This window comes from Anabas testudineus, chromosome 2 (genome assembly GCF_900324465.2).
Source record: "Anabas testudineus chromosome 2, fAnaTes1.2, whole genome shotgun sequence".
In the NCBI taxonomy this organism is placed as follows: Eukaryota; Metazoa; Chordata; class Actinopteri; order Anabantiformes; family Anabantidae; genus Anabas; species Anabas testudineus.
This window is the reverse complement of record NC_046611.1, coordinates 34,232,706-34,248,812: the sequence shown is the minus strand read 5'-3', so window position 1 is coordinate 34,248,812 and position 16,107 is coordinate 34,232,706. Positions and strand designations below refer to the sequence as shown.

Genomic DNA, 16,107 nt, shown 5'->3' with positions numbered 1-16,107 from the left:
TATACTGAGTTACATCACGTTACATATCACTGTGGGGTGTTCAATTAGCCCAGAGCAGAAGAGCAGACTAAAAGCATATGATTAGAGCATATGAACTAGAACTACACTACCAAGACACTAGAACTAGAGCACATCAAATATATCCTTACACAAAATGAGAAAAATAGGAGCAGGACATTTCATTTGTTAGCACACAGGAAACATTTATTGGAAATTTTATTCAAACATATGTCTGAGAATGCTGTTAAAATATTTGTGAAGTAATGGACTAGCAACATAAAATAACATTTTAATATCTTAAGTTCCAGTCCAGCTTAACATAGACATACTGTGTATAAAATATTTACATTACATTACAAAAGGTCCAACTTTAAACAGCATTACCTGATTACATACAGGTAGACTGGACCTTGGAGTTTCTTAATCACTGTATCCACTGGAGAAACTAAGTGGAATGTCCAAAGGTTTAATGTTACTATGTATTAGTCATCAACAGTATTCCAGCAGCCAAAAATATTACTGGGTTTTTCCTTTTCAATCTAGACACCGGGGCATTAACCTATTCATTCTGTCAGTGAATGATGGTAAAGAAAGCATTTTCAGCAATAAATAAACTCATTTTGCTTACATGCAGCAAAGTGACACATAAAATAGAAAAGAGCTCTGACTGCTGTTGGACTCAGAGGATGCATTGAAATGTCAAGTATTACTACAGATCATAAGTCATAGTCTTCTTTTTGCTTGGGTAGTTGGGAATATGCCAGAGAATGGTGACACTTCCGCAGCCTTATATCAGTCCAGCAATGAAGTCAAAACATCATTCCATGTAATGATGTGTGGGCTTCCACAGGAATGCTCACCCAACTTTTATATATTACTGTGTATTGACAACTGTTCACATCCAAATACGATAGAAACCCAAGACCACAGTGAGACAGGTGAACACTGAACCTAGAACAGAAAATAAAATGCAGTGATGCTCATGTTTAATCAAATGTTTTAACTGACTATTTTTGAGATACTAATAATTCTCTCAAAAAGCTCTATGAGATGTCCTACCTGCAAGATATTTTATAGTATCCAGTTTATGAGACTCTAACATGGTTTTCAAACCAGCCACTTCAGTGTCTATTTTCATGTTAGTCTGAGTCAAATGACGATCTTGCTCTGCTGTCTGTAAAGACAGACAGGCACAAGCATTAGAGATGAGCCCCACCAAAGTGAGTATAGGCCAAATCACTATGATATCACGTGAGTGCACTTCACCCAGTATATACAAACCATTTCCATAATCTCAGTTCGCATTTCCAGAAGCTTTTTCTCATGCTCTGCTTTCTGAAAATCAAAAATAAAGTTTTATTTTGATCATGAACATAGGTGGTCTCAGGAAATGACCAGTCACATGCACATTTCAATTGAAAAGTCTTCCAGATTTGTAAAAAACAAAGAAAAGCCTTTGCCCCCTGTTTCTTATGTCCAGTAAACTGTATGCCTCAAACATCACTGGTTTATAGTATACAAATTCCATCATCCCTTGAAAGGGCAACGTCACAGATTTTCAACTTGCATTCTTTGGTAATTGTTTGGATGCATGCATGTGTATTAGTGATATTAAACATATCTCTGCATAACATGTATTAAAATAATAATTTGCTTCAAGTTGAAAATTGGGGACCACACCCTTAACTAACTTTAACTACCTTATAGCTATAATAATAACAATCAGTAATTACTACTTACTTATAAGTTAATTATAAAAATAATGGTAGTGCTAATTCAATTCAAAACTTTCCTCAAGCACGTACCAATTCTTTTACACAGCTTTTCTCCACATTTAAGTCCAAAATATTGTCTGAGCGCACTTTATTCATGACATCCTGGAAGGTGAAGACACACAAAGAAAAAGCACAGCAACTCTACTGGTTACTCAACAAAAACTAAGACAGTGAAATGCTTCTGCAGAAGTACTCCTTAGTAAACCAGAGTAATGACTTACAGCCAGTTGGATCTTAATCAGTAATAACTGGATCTTCAGTTTCTGGGGGGGTAGTTAAAAATTTGAAAAGGTAAGGTTAAAGACATGTTATAATAAAATATGAATTACTCAAATTTCGGTTGAAATATTGAAAATCTTAAGTTATAGAAACATTAAAACACTGTACAGTCATTCATAACAAATGCAATAGACAAAGACAATCATATAATCTTCATCTTCTAATATAGTACTATTTTAGAATGGAGCCTGTTGTGTGGGAGCCAGTCACAGCAGCTCCTCTCTTTTTGGTGCTTTTTGTTAGTTTTGTTGAGTTTTTGTTGACCGTTGTCCACGCCATAAAAAATGCTGGAAAACTGGGAGACAAAGCACAGCTATGATGTGCAACTAGTTGGATGAAAGCAGCAGAAGAAGGTGGTCAGTTATTTAAACCTGTAATTCCTTCCTGCTGCATAGCTGCACATCGTAGAGGTCCAAGTAGCGTTTCTCCTCTAGTTTTTCATCAGACACGTTGCTACAAGAAACTGAAAGTTTATGATCATGTTGTACTTCATGCATCAACTGTGCTTTGAGTCCAAATCATTTCTAAAATGTGCAAAACCAGCAAAAGCACATCACGGTTCATTCACCGGTAATGTTTTGAAGGCGATGTATATTCAACATGCATGTTATACATCATATGAAACATCACACCGCTAAAGTTATGCTGTTGGTACCTGTGTAAAACGTACAAAGGAGTGTTTTTACAGCAGTGTCTTAAAGTGCAATGTCAGTTTCTGTGTAAAAGAGGGTAGTGGCTAGCTAGAGGCTCCCCTACAGCTTAATATAGATTAGAGGCATAGTAATTCTATAAAACCATTACTCGCTTCTTACATTGGCTGTTAAGTTCTTTTCTGGAGTGTTTTCTGGTGCTTTTGAACACAACAATGAGTGTGGAATGTGGAATGGCCTGCCTATCTCTGCACGCTCAGCCACCTCACTTGCAATCTTTAAAAACTGATGAAAACAGAACTCTTCCGCATCTTTCTTTGCACACACACACACAAAAAAAAAAAACTTTTCTACTCTTTTGTTCTCACATCTCTTGAAACAGAAACACCTTTTTTGATAGCACTTTGCTTTGATGTTGTTTCTCCTTGACTTAGATTTTGTTTGCTTGCCTTCTTCCTCACTTGTAAGTCGCTTTGGATAAAAGCGTCTGCTAAATGACTAAATGTAAATGTAAATGCAACAAAGATTACCTTCACCTTGTACTGTCAGCTGGTTCAGCTGCACAGTGGATCTATCATAAAGCATTTATTTTTTATAACCAATTATGGTTATAGTGAAACATCTTCTCTAACATGAGACTAACTACCAGAAGACAGGTATATGACTTCAGAGGTGGTCAGAACAACAATGGGCATTTAGAAACATATTAAGCTTTCTGTTAAGCACACTTACCTCATTCTCTGCCAGTAAAGTAGAGAATTCGCTCTTTTCAAGGATTACCATGTCCTTCTTTACAGCTGCTATTTGAGACATTACACGCTGCAGCATTATCTCCTGCCAAGCGTCACATAACACATACAAAAACTTAGAAGTAGCCACAAAGCAAAATGTTCATCTGGGTTATCACAGGGCACAAAATAGGCAAGAGAGTGCCTTCTTCTGGTAGGTATTTAACTAATATGGAATTAAAAAGGAGAACAAATATCAGATTAATCTCATTTCTTCTCACCTGCTGAACTTTGGTTACCATGTCACAATAGATGACATCCATGCTGGAGGTCGTCATCCTCATCAGTACTTTAACAATTACCTCAGCTTGTGGAGTAGTGAAACCTGGTAACAGAAAAAAGTTTATTAATCATCATCCCCCCTGCACCAGCAACAGCAACAGTTCATACAGAAAAACACCCCCCTCTAAAATGAGAAATAGTACAATTACTTTAAAGGAGAGTAACAGAGAGAGACAAACCATTTTTCTCAAGGAGCTGCACCACCGCGTGAGTGTCAAAAAACAGCTTCCGGCCTTCACAGTTTGGTACATCTGGCTTCAAGTCATACTGGAAGACTCTGCTGGAAGTACTCAACACTGAAATCCACAGAAAAAAGAAGGCCCTTAGAGAGAAGAGACGTTATTCAAGCAATAAATATACATCTTTAAGCAACCATCCGTTCTTTTTTGTATTGTTGCACTGGATGTCACTGCTGAATTTATAAATTTCAACCACAAAACATATATACACACACACACACACACATCTACCTATCTATCTATCTATCTATCTGAATGAAAAAAATTCCCCAATCGCTCCTTCCTTGGAGCGGTCTTATTTCTTCAAGCTTGGGTCCTGGGAGCTTGAGGGTCCTGCGCAGTATCTTAGCTGTTCCTAGGACTGCACTCTTCTGGACAGAGATCTCAGATGTTGTTCCTGGCATCTGCCGGAGCCACTCTCCCAGTTTGGAAGTTACAGCCCCCAGTGTTCCTATCAACACGGGTACCACTTGTGCCTTCACCTTCCACATCTTTCCCAGCTCCCATTCAGCCCTTGGGACTTCTCGATCTTCTTGTGCTCCTTCTTCCTGATGTTGTTATCACTTGGGATTGCTACATCTATTACTACAGCCTTGTTCTCCTGTTTGTCCACCACTACTATGTCGGGTTGGTTGGCCATTACCAGTTTGTCAATCTGTATCTGGAAGTCCCACAGGATGTTAGCTCGGTCATTCTCAACCACCTTTGGAGGTGTGTCTCATTTTGACTTTGGGACTTCCAGCCTGTACTCGGCACAGATGTTTCTGTACACTATGCCGGCCACTTATGGCGTTCCATGTATGCCCTGCCTGCTAGCATCTTGCATCCCGCTGTTATGTGCTGGATTGTTTCAGGGGCATCTTTGCACAGCCTGCACCTGGGGTCCTGCCTGGTATGGTAGAGCCCAGCCTCTATCGATCTTGTACTCAGAGCCTGCTCCTGTGCTGCTAGGATTATTGCCTCTGTGCTGTCTTTCAGTCCAGCTTTGTCTAGTCACTGGTAGGATTTGTCTGCATGAGCCACTTCTTCTATCTGCCCATGGTACATGCCTTGCAGGGGTTTGTCCTTCCATGAGGGTTCCTCCTCTTCCTTCCCTTGCTCCTATGGAGCCTGCTGCCTGAGGTATTCGCTAAGCACGCCATTAGTTGGGGCCAGCTTCCTGATGTATTCATGTAGCTTAGTTGTTTCATCCTGGATAGTGACTTTGACGCTCACTAATCCTCGGCCTCCTTCCTTCCACTTAGCATACAGTCTCAGGGTGCTGGATTTGGGGTGAAACCCTCCGTGCATTATAAGGAGCTTCCTTGTCTTGATGTCAGTGGCTTCCATCTTCCCTTTTGGCCAGCTTATTATGCCAACGGGATACCTGATGACTGGGAGGGTGTAGGTGTTGATTGCCCAGACTTTGTTCTTCCCATTCAGCTGACTTCTCAGGACTTGCCTTACCCTTTGGAGGTACTTAGTGGTTGTTGTTTTCCGTGCGGCCTCTTTGTGGTTACCATTTGCCAAGGTATGCTGTAGCTATCCTCAACATCTGCTATCTTGCCTTCTGGTAGTTCTATCCCCTTAGTTCTGACTAACTTTCCTCTGCTTGCTACCATCTGACCACACTTATCCAGTTCGAATGACATTCCGATGTCTTGGCTCTATATCCTGGTGTTATGTATCAGCAAGTCAATGTCTCATTCGCTCTTGGCATACAGCTTGATGTCATCCATGTAGAGGAGGTGGCTGATGGTTTTGCCATTTCGTAGTCTCCTTGGTACATGTTGCACTTGATGTTGACTTGGGCAATTAGCTTGAAGTTGGCCTCTAGGGTTGTTTTCCACTTTCCCATTGAGTTCTGGATGAAGGTTCTTAGAGTCCTGTGCACAGGTTGGTATGTCTAGTCTTACAGTCTTTGGTGACTGCTTTGTCTACCAGTAGCTGGTGCTTTGCTGGTGTTACTACCAATTTCTTTCCGGGCACTGCTCATGTATCGATCCATGTGCCTGCTCATCTTAGCTGCTATGATGCCTGACAGGAGCTTCCATGTTGTGCAGAGGCAGGTTATTGGGCGGTAGTTTCTATCTGTGGGTCTTTCAGGATCAGGACTGTCCGGCCTTTGTTAGCCATTCAGGGTGGGTTCCATCCACTAGTAGATTGTTCATTTGTGCACATGGAGTGAGGTTAGCTTCTTTAGCCAGTAGGCAGGGATCATGTCACGACCTGGTGCTGTCCAGTTCTTCACACCCGAGACCCTCTCTTGGATGTCTGCCATTGTGATGGTTACTGGATCTTGTTCAAGGAGGTTGCTGTGGTCTCCCCTTAAGTCCACCAGCCACTGGGCATTGCTGTTATGTGTCCCCTCCTTCTCCCATATGCTTTTCCAGTATTCTTCAGCCAATACATGAAGGATCACGGTTGCTGTGCTGTATATCAGCTAATTGGTCTCAGTGATGGTCAGAGTTGGTATTGTCTGTAGTGCTGCATTCACATCTTCTAGCAGACTGTCAGAAGGTACTTTACTTATTCTTGGTAACCAACATCGGGGGCTCCAGGTGTCCATCTTAGCCATGATCTTCAATCAGCTGCTCCTGCATTAAGCTCTGTTATTGGGGCTTGGAACCCAATCTCTTATTGTGGGGAGGGTGATTGTAATATCTCCCCGCTGACCTGTCGTCCTGGCTCCCCCTTGCCGTAGCATTTGTGTTGTACCTCATCGATCTCTAGTTGTGACAAGGTGTTTCGGTTTTAGCCTTGATGATGGGTTTCGAAGTATACATAGTTCCCACATCCTCTTCATGTAGCCCCATTCACTAGGGTTACTTGTGTAGTAGCATTCCAATAGTTCCCTGTTCTCATCTCTTGTCCATGAATGTCTTATCCTTGTTCCAGTAGCCCACTTCTCATCAGGTTGCCCTGGTTCCCCAACACCTGACACGGACCTTGTTGACCCAGGCGACGCTTGAGCCTGTTTGACTCTTGTGTTTGTATCTCTCATTATACAAGGTAGACAGATAGCATTAAGGGCCTTGTCTAGGGGCAAGGATATTGTTAGAACTTGATATTGTCCTAACCTGCGCCCTACCGTACCGAAGTCAGTGGCACTAACCACTGCGCTATCCAGTCGCACACACTCACACACACTCTATGAATCCTTTATAAATATTTTATTTATTTATTTACCTTTATTTATAGATAGTTGATAAAAATACAATACTGGGTAGTAAGTTACACACATTGAAGAATTACGGCAAATTGTGTAAATACTGAGTAAATGTAGGCACCAGGTTCTATTGAAAATACTGCAGCAACAATATCCAACAGTGAGTTAGCTACACTAAAGACTTGTTACCATAGAACAATACTTTCTATTACACTATAGCTATATTACTGCATCTATATTGAAGGTTATTAAAATACAGACATGATATAAAATGTATCTAATCTGGAGTGTAAAGTATACTGGGTATGGAAAACCATAAAATGTTGCTATTCTGGTGATATGCTAAATTCACAGAGACCCTATTAACCATTATTATTATTGAGATGCTTTTGAGAAGATTCCGCCTGTTATTTTAAAAAACGACTACACGCACTGCAGGCGAGTGAGCCGTCTCTCGCAAGAATGCAGTCAAGTCAGCCACTCTTCAAATTTTGTTGAGCATTTTGTCTTGCGATTACAGCAAAGATGCTTCTCACAAACAAAGCAGCTGTGTTGAGGCTCATCATGATAAAATGATTGAAATATATCTTTTGAAAAGAAGGACACTTGAAATGATCTAATGTGTGTAACTGGACGGTGTCTGAAATAAATCACCAATGTTTTTTATATATATTGTAAATTTGGTTTATAAAAGGCATGGATGGAAATTGTCTTCTTCTTCTTCTCTTTCGGCTTTACCCATCAGGGGTTGCCACAGCGAATCATCCTTTTCCACCTCACTCTATCGTGGGCATCTTCTACACTCACACCAGCCAACTTCATGTCCTCTGTTATCACATCCATATATCTCCTCCTTGGTCGTCCTCTTGCCCTCCTGCCTGGCAGCTCCATCTCCAACATCCTTCTACCAATATATTCACTATCCCTCCTCTGCACATGTCCGAACCATCTCAGTCTGGCCTCTCTGACTTTGTTGCTAACGCAGGCAACGTGAGCTGTCCCTCTGATGTGCTCGTTCCTTATTCTGTCCAACATTGTCACTCCTAAGGAGAACCTCAACATCTTCATCTCCGTACCTCCATCTCAGCCTCTTGTCTCTTTCTCACTGCTACCGTCTCTAACCCATAGAGCAGAGCTGGTCTCACCACTGTCTTGTACACCTTTCCAGCTGTTCCTCCACCTGGTCTCTACTCTCACTGCAAATCATAATGTCACCCGCAAACATCATTGTCCAGGGAGATTCCTGTCGGACCTCATCTGTGAGCCTGTCCATCAGCAAAGCAAACAAGAAGGGACTCCTCTGTCTGACCTACAGCACATCTCACCACCGTCATACTTCTCTCATGAATGTCCTGGACTACTCTGACGTACTTCTCTGCCACTCCCGACAACCTCATACAGTACCACGGCTCCTCCCTCAGCACCCTGTCATACACCTTCTCTAAATCTACAAAGACACAATGCAGCTCCTTCTGACAATCTCTGTACTTTTCCATCAACATTCTCAAAGCAAAAATGGCATCAGTGGTGCTCTTACGGGGCTTGAAACCATACTGCTGCTCACAAATCTCCACCTTCTTCCTAAGCCTGGCTTCCACTACTCTTTCCCACAGCTTCATTGTGTGGCTTGTCAACTTTATTTCTCTGTAGTTGCTGCAGTTCTGCGTGTCAACCTTGTTCTTAAAGATCAGTACCAGAATGCTTCTCCTCCATTCCTCAGGCATCTTCTCACTTTCTAGAATCCTGTTAAACAAACTGGTTAGAAACTCCACTGCTGTCTTCCACACCTCCACAGGTACGTCATCAGGACCAACAACCTTTCCACTCTTCATCCTTTTCAGAACCTTCCTCATCCTTTCCAATCTCTGCTATTTCCTGCATAACTTCCACATCTTCCTCCCTTCCTTCCCTGTAATTTTCCTCATTCATCAGCTCCTCAAAATACTCCTTCCATCTTTTCTGCACACTCTCCTGGGTTGTTAGCACCTTTCCATCTCTGTCCTTAATCACCCTTATCTGTTGCACATCCTTCCTATCTCTATCTCTCTGGCTGGTCCTTCTCGTTCTCTCCTTCCTTCATGTCTAACCTGTCTCACAACTCATTGTAAGCTTTCTGTTTGGCCTTTGCCACCTCCCTCTTCACTCTGCGCTACACTTCCTTGTACTCAGTCTTTTCTACATCCCACTTCCTTTTAGCCAACCTCTTCCTCCGGATGCAGTCCTGTACTTCCTCATTCCACCGCCAAGTGTCTTTATCTTCTTTCCTCCTTCCAGATGACACACCTAGCACCTTCCTACCCGTTTCCCTGATAACCTCTGCTGTAGTTTCCCAGTCATCTGGAAGCTGTTCCTGAGCACCCAGAACCTGGCTCAACTTCTGCCTGAATTCCTTGCAAGTTTCTTCATTCTTTAGCTTCCACCACTTGGTCTTCTTTTCTGTCTTTCCTCTCTTCTTCTTCCTGACCACCAGAGTCATCTTACACACCACCATGCGGTGCTGTCTGGCTACACTCTCTCCTACCACCACCATGGATGGAAGTTGTATTGTTGTGAATAAAAAATAATAATAAAAAAATTGTCTTCACTTTACATTGTAAAAAAACAATTAAACACATTAAAACTGAAACAGAGTTTCAACAAAATTAAAAGCAAAATCACATAAATGAACACAATATATAACAATATCATCATACTGGAAAAAATACATAAAATGACTACTGTTTCGATATAAATAAAATCTGTTCCTTTGAAAACTATCAACAACTTTCAATGCAGTCTTTTTTGAGGTGATGGATACTATGACTTTTAAATATAGATTTTAAGTACCTTTACTTTACTTTACTTCACACTTTTGGAGGAAATTAAACGTCCCACAAAAATGACATGCTAACTAAAAACGTTGGATCTGCAGTAACATCTTTAAAGTCTTTAAAGGTTATCAATAACTTTCAATGCAGTCTTATTTGTGTTGAGGGATACTACGACCATGCTAAATTTGAAGCACAGTTTTCTAGAAAAATTAAAGGCAAAAAATCCCACCTAAAAGGCTATGCAAACAAAGGCGTTGCCTTTTTAAAACTTCAGAGAGATCTTTATTTAGTTTTATTAATCGTGATGTCCATGAAAACATATCACAGTTATTCGACACAATCCATTCCTAGACATTGTAGTAACTTGTGAACTCTGGTTCATTCTGCTGACCACCAGAAGTCGGGGCTCTCAGTCAAAGGTCAGCTGTGGTGCTCGCTGATTGGCTTCTGTCTTTAACGCGAAGCAGCGACATGATTGGCTGATACACGTGGGGCTTATTTACCTCCTGACCACAGGACATCGTTGTGTGAGAGAGGACTTGAAACCGCAGGACGAGATCGACAAATGCGTAAATGAACATGGAATAAGTGACTTTGTGCAAAGAAAATACAAATATTCAGATACAAGTACAAATTTTGTTTGCGCTGCACAAAACACTATACTAACTCCATAGAGACGACTGACGTGAGCGCAGTCTATCATCCGCCATCTTTGTTTTGGTTGGGAAACAGTCAGGTAACTATAGTTTAAAGTTTAAAATATCTTTTATCATTCGGCGTACTCAATATTTTATGACCTAGAATTCTAGAATAGCCTTTGATTGTTCTAGATAGTTTCAGAATAGAGAGTTTTGGAACACCAGTGAATGGTTTAAATCAGTAGCCACTAAATTAAGATGTAGCGTTAAACAATATTAACTTGATCTTTCAGTGAAAAAAACCTCAGCTGATCTTAAGAGGACTTTTATTTTGGCATTTAAAAAACGGCAGTATAACAATGGAAGTTTGGTTGGGACACTTATGTACTTACAATTAACATTACTGAACAGCACAAGCTCGGAAAGTTAAGGTTTAAAAAACGGTTATTTGACGTTTGTCAGGCAGAAGCTCCCTGCCACATTTAAACATTGTAAGTAAGCAAGACTTACCTCTTATAAGTATGTGTGTCACAGCAGAGAGATGCTCAATCGTCCTTCTCCCTGGCTGCTTGTCAAAGTTACTGAAAGCTGGACTGATGAAACTCTGGAAACACAGTGATGTGTTAACAGCTTTCAGAGGCGACTTTCCCAAACTCCTAACATGAATTCTGTCTTCTTTATGCTGAGGGCTGTACCACTTCTCTGGGTTGTTGCACACGACACGTTTCACTCGCGAACGACACTGTTTTAGCATCATTGTCGCAGCTTGTGTGTTGACAACGCGTTTGTACGGCTACCCATGCCTTACCCAAACTTCCGTCTGTGAAAATCCTGATAAGTTCAGACTGCCTCTACCGTGGCTGAAGCGCAACTTGATGACTGGCAAACAACAACTGATCAAACTACCACACGTCCGCTCAAGCCTTTCAAAATAAAGCTCACGTAATAATAGTACAGAAGCCTGTTTAGCAGGAAGATCTCATTATTTTGATTTCGTTTATAAAATCAATAATTTGCCATAGATGAGCCATAATGTTTTTACTTTTGAATAGTTTAACGTATTGAATTGTTTTAATTGCGTTAACGTATTGCGTATCCTTTTGTGTCAGGCCTATTATTTCAATTTAGTTGATTTATATAGCGCCACATCACAACCAGTCATCTCAAGGCACTTTACAGTGTAAGTTCTTATACAGTAGAATATAACAATACGACTAGAAATTATACAGACAATCCAACAAATCCCCCTTGAGCAACACCAGGCAAGGGTGGAAAAGAAAAAATAACTTTAATTGAGCCCTAAGGTGCCAATTGAGGGACCCTGAAAATCATTTTGCAAACACAGTGTGAAACCATGCACTAATCACTAGGCCAGTTTTTAGAACTTTCAATTTGTGCTTTGTCCCATCTTTACTCTCGCCAGTAACGCATAGCTTGATATTTAGACATCCCAACGAATCCCAAAGTGTTCTCCTTATTATAACACAAAAAGTATTCAAATAGACCTTCTGGTTGCAGAGATATACTCAGTTAATTTCTTAAGCCCCAAGGTCCCCCAAGTGGGGAACAAAGAGAACATTTTAAGCCTAGATGAAAAGACCTAAAAGTAGAGATGGTGTCTGCCTCCCGGACATGAACTGGGAGCTGGTTCAAGGAGAGTAGCTTGATAGACCTAAAAGTGATTTCACATCTGTATTGTTTTACCTTAGCAATATTCAATTGCATAGGCCTGTTGGAGCAGATTTTATTATGGATAATGATAAGATATAGATAGACACTCCCACAGGAAATTGTTATGGTTACAGGTATGGAGGGGGTAATGAGCATTTGAGTTCTGTATATTTCTTACTTGACTTTGCATACACTGATTTAGTGCTTCAGCAAAGTACTAATCAATAAAAATAAATGGAAAAGCAACACAATATCATATCAAAATTAATATTTTTATGAAGCATGACTTGCAGAACAGAATGTGTACACAATAACATTGAATCAAAAAAGTTCAGTCCAAGTGGATATCAACTCCAGTCGATGGCAACAGGGATTAAAATTACATGTCAGAAATAGTTTCTTTCATGTATCAAAGACCAGTCAGAAATATGGACTGCATAGGAGGAAAAGGAAGATACACTCCATCCATAGAGTAGGTAAAATCAACCTCTGTCCTACATTGCAATAATCTTTTTAAAATACATCCACCTGGCAACCATGTGCTTTTGTTGTCACTTTGTTCAATAAAATTGGTTATGGCAGCTTTGGATTCACTGCCATAAATGGCAGACTAGTTTTGCATTTTTTTTTTTATCTTTGAATATCACAGATGCATTAGCTGCTATTAAAATGTAAAGGGATTATGTAAAGAGAAAACTACTGTACTTGCAAAGCTTTTTTCAAAGTGTTACTAACATCATGCTGAGGTTGAACAGAAAAAATACATTTGCAATAAAGTTTTTTGGTTTTTTTTTTTTATGAAAAGAGGACAACACAAATAGAAAGAGTGGCTGCCACCAAAACAACAGCAAGCAGCAATAAGAGCACAAAGATGTGATTGCGCTGGCATAGAGGCCGGTGTCCAGGCTGCTCCTCATCAACAGAGAGCAGAGCCAGTGAGGCGCTGTTGGTGCTGCTCTGTGGCTCTGCATACTGCCCCACATGTGGCTCCACCATCCAGCGCAACACGTTGACTTTCATCTCCATGTCGTCCATCATGAGGTCAATTTTGGTGATCTCCTGCTCCATGGTGGCATGTTCCTGACTCTCAAGGTCAGCAGGAGGGATCTGACTTTGAACCTGGTTCAGGTCTGGCAGACTGAGCGCACGGGCTGCTACCTCACTGCCTCCTTCTGTGTTCCAAACATTAACATGGGCACTTTAGTCTGTATTATACTTTTCAATCAGTTAAACATTACGTAACTGCTTCTGCTGTTCTCCATAAACTGTTGCATGAACAATTTTTCATTTATAGGGAAAAACTAAAGCTGGGAAGTGCAGCCACATACACGAGCATGACTCAGAGCACACTTTGCACAATCGGTTGTTAGCTTGTTGGGTACACCTAGCTAAAATTAATCTAATCCAACAACCCTCAATTATAATTAATATAATAGCTTCAGTGCTCAGGTTAAATATTTAAAATAAAGTCAACATTTCTTTCTGTCACATTTGTCAACCAAATGATCTAAATAATGGCAAAACTCCAATTTGACATTTGTCTTCACCTAGCAGCTAGCTAGAGCAGTGGAGCAACAAGTACATTATTGGACTATTTGAAACTAAAAAAGTTAGTAAAAATAGTATCAAATTTTACAGATTATAAAATGGAGGTAAAAATAACTGTTGGAAATTACACATCAAGACTCATTTACTTTACTCTACCCATTCTTTATGACCATGACTTTGTGTTTTATATGAGCTTTGTAACAGTGTGTTTGCTCATATTTGTAATGTTAAAGATCAGATCATGTTTTTTTGTGACTGTAAATCTCATTTATCATTACATACATGCTGTCTGTGCTTTCCTGTGCCAATTTTCATATGCTACAAACAGCAGAGGGTTTTATTTACCTTGAAGTCCAGTTTGCACAAGGTTACCAGAATTAGCCAGACAGAAGAGGTCACCTATGTTGAAAACTTTACACATGTCAACATGGAGGAGCTCTAGGCTGGAGGAGAAGGCCACCCAGAGGAGCTCCATCTCCTTACGCTGCTTCTCAGGCAGACACTTGTTCCGAAGGTGTGAGGTCAGATGATGACAGATAGCCACGGCCAGCTTTTGAGCCTTTTCTCGTGTTTGGCGTAGCTCATCTCGCAGTTTTAGGCTGTCTGTGCAGCCACCAACACACGAGGCCAAGTGCCGGTAACATGCCACCACCTGAAAGGAAATAAAATGAAAAGCTTCAGTGTGGCTGATTGACATGCAGGACATAGGGAACATGAGAGAGGGAGCATGCATTCATGTGTAGACATTACTAAAGTTGCAGCTGGTAAAGTGGAATTTCCACATTGATAAGTTGATCTGCAAAGTAAAAACTAACCAAAACTGTGAGATGAATATAGTGAAAGAAAAGTACAATATTTCCTTTAGAGTTGTATTGAAATAAAAGTGACTGTAACAAGCAATGGAAGTACAACTATACTATCCTCTAATGAATATGGATAAAATTATGACCAGTAAGTATCTCACTTCTCTAAAGAAGCTTACAAGAGTAGTGGGGAAATGCTTCCAGTTTCACAGTGTCAACCAGAGTGTTTTAATATTTGTCATTAGCTTAAACCTGGAGGATTAGCAGATGTGGTTTTAATTAAAAATATCAGAAATAATCTCATTATGATTGATCTAGATAAGCCAAAACAACCTTGTGCATTCAGAGTATGAGCGGCTCAGTTCAATGAATGTGTTCATTCACATTTTTACCTTTCTACTGTGTACTGACTCAAACTCTGGATATTACCTCTCTCATACTAATACATTTGTACATTTTGTTTACATCTGCTAAACCTGCACTCTACAGTGCATTTGTTCACATGATCTCAGTTTTTGTCAATTACTTCTCCAGTTTCTTTAGCTTTCTGACGGAGGACTGCTGCTGTAATGCTCAACTTTCTCTGGACAATCAGTAAAACATTTTATTAAAAAATGTAGTATAGTATAACAAATTGTTTTATTTTCATTAGTTTCAAGAGAGTTTATAATCTGTAAACATTGGACTTCCTCTATCAGAAAAAAATGAGTAATATTAATAATATTAATAATTTAAACTAATTTGTAATGTGCAGTGAATAGTAACTCATGAAAGGCACAGCATGAAGCAACACATGAGAATGGTCACAAAAATGCAGTGGACCAAGAAATTCTTTTCATTTAGAGTGCCTATATAGCCACAGGGGAAAGATGTTTCAATGTGGTGTGTGTGTCCGGAAATATCAACATAAAAGTTAAAAGAAATATTGAAGATGATGTAACTGTTAATGCAAAACGTATTAAACATTTTCAAAATGTTTTTTTCTTTCAATTTTTGTGCACTACTCAAGTGCATTTTGTTACTAAACTCTGAATCACATATATTTACATATATTTACATTTGGAGATGTGATGTGCCATCTTGTATGTGTTTTCTGACATAACATTTTCAGAAACACATCAGATGGCGACCTCCACCTGTTTACTGTAATATATGTAGGAATAGAGCAAAACTAAACTACAGCATAGCACATGTAAAATCTGTTAGTATTTAGAGCAGCTTACCTTTATCAAAGAATCCACCAGAGCTTTTCCATGAACCAAAGCCTTGTCTGTGCTGACTGTGTGATCATTTCCCACTTTGTTATTTACAAGTGGCATGAGGATGACTTGTCCAGCTTCTCAGACTCTGCCACGGCAGGCACGGTTTTGGATGAGCTGCCCTTCTCTTTTCGGGTCGTCCCTGCTCCTTTTCTTTTCCCCTGTAAGATTCTTCATTCAGTGGCAGAGGGTCGTGGCAGACTCAGTCCCCAGGCTG

At 40.2% G+C, this 16,107-nt stretch overlaps 2 protein-coding genes across 2 annotated transcripts; both read right to left on the bottom strand.

Moving 5' to 3' along the window:
- Window positions 1-182: 182 nt before the first annotated feature.
- Window positions 183-11,497, bottom strand: mcur1 (mitochondrial calcium uniporter regulator 1). The gene is made up of 9 exons (XM_026361571.1): window positions 11,120-11,497; window positions 3,954-4,070; window positions 3,714-3,817; window positions 3,437-3,538; window positions 1,997-2,038; window positions 1,806-1,877; window positions 1,282-1,335; window positions 1,060-1,174; window positions 183-951 (listed from the first exon to the last, which is right to left on the bottom strand). Exons 1-9 carry the CDS (start codon window positions 11,364-11,366, stop codon window positions 896-898), a joined length of 909 nt encoding a protein of 302 aa, XP_026217356.1. The 5' UTR covers window positions 11,367-11,497; the 3' UTR covers window positions 183-895.
- Window positions 11,498-12,547: 1,050 nt separating this feature from the next.
- On the bottom strand, window positions 12,548-15,950 carry rgs9bp (regulator of G protein signaling 9 binding protein). Its single transcript, XM_026363493.1, has 3 exons — window positions 15,855-15,950; window positions 14,174-14,480; window positions 12,548-13,452 (listed from the first exon to the last, which is right to left on the bottom strand). Exons 1-3 carry the CDS (start codon window positions 15,948-15,950, stop codon window positions 13,076-13,078), a joined length of 780 nt encoding a protein of 259 aa, XP_026219278.1. The 3' UTR covers window positions 12,548-13,075.
- Between the last annotated feature and the right edge of the window lie 157 nt (window positions 15,951-16,107).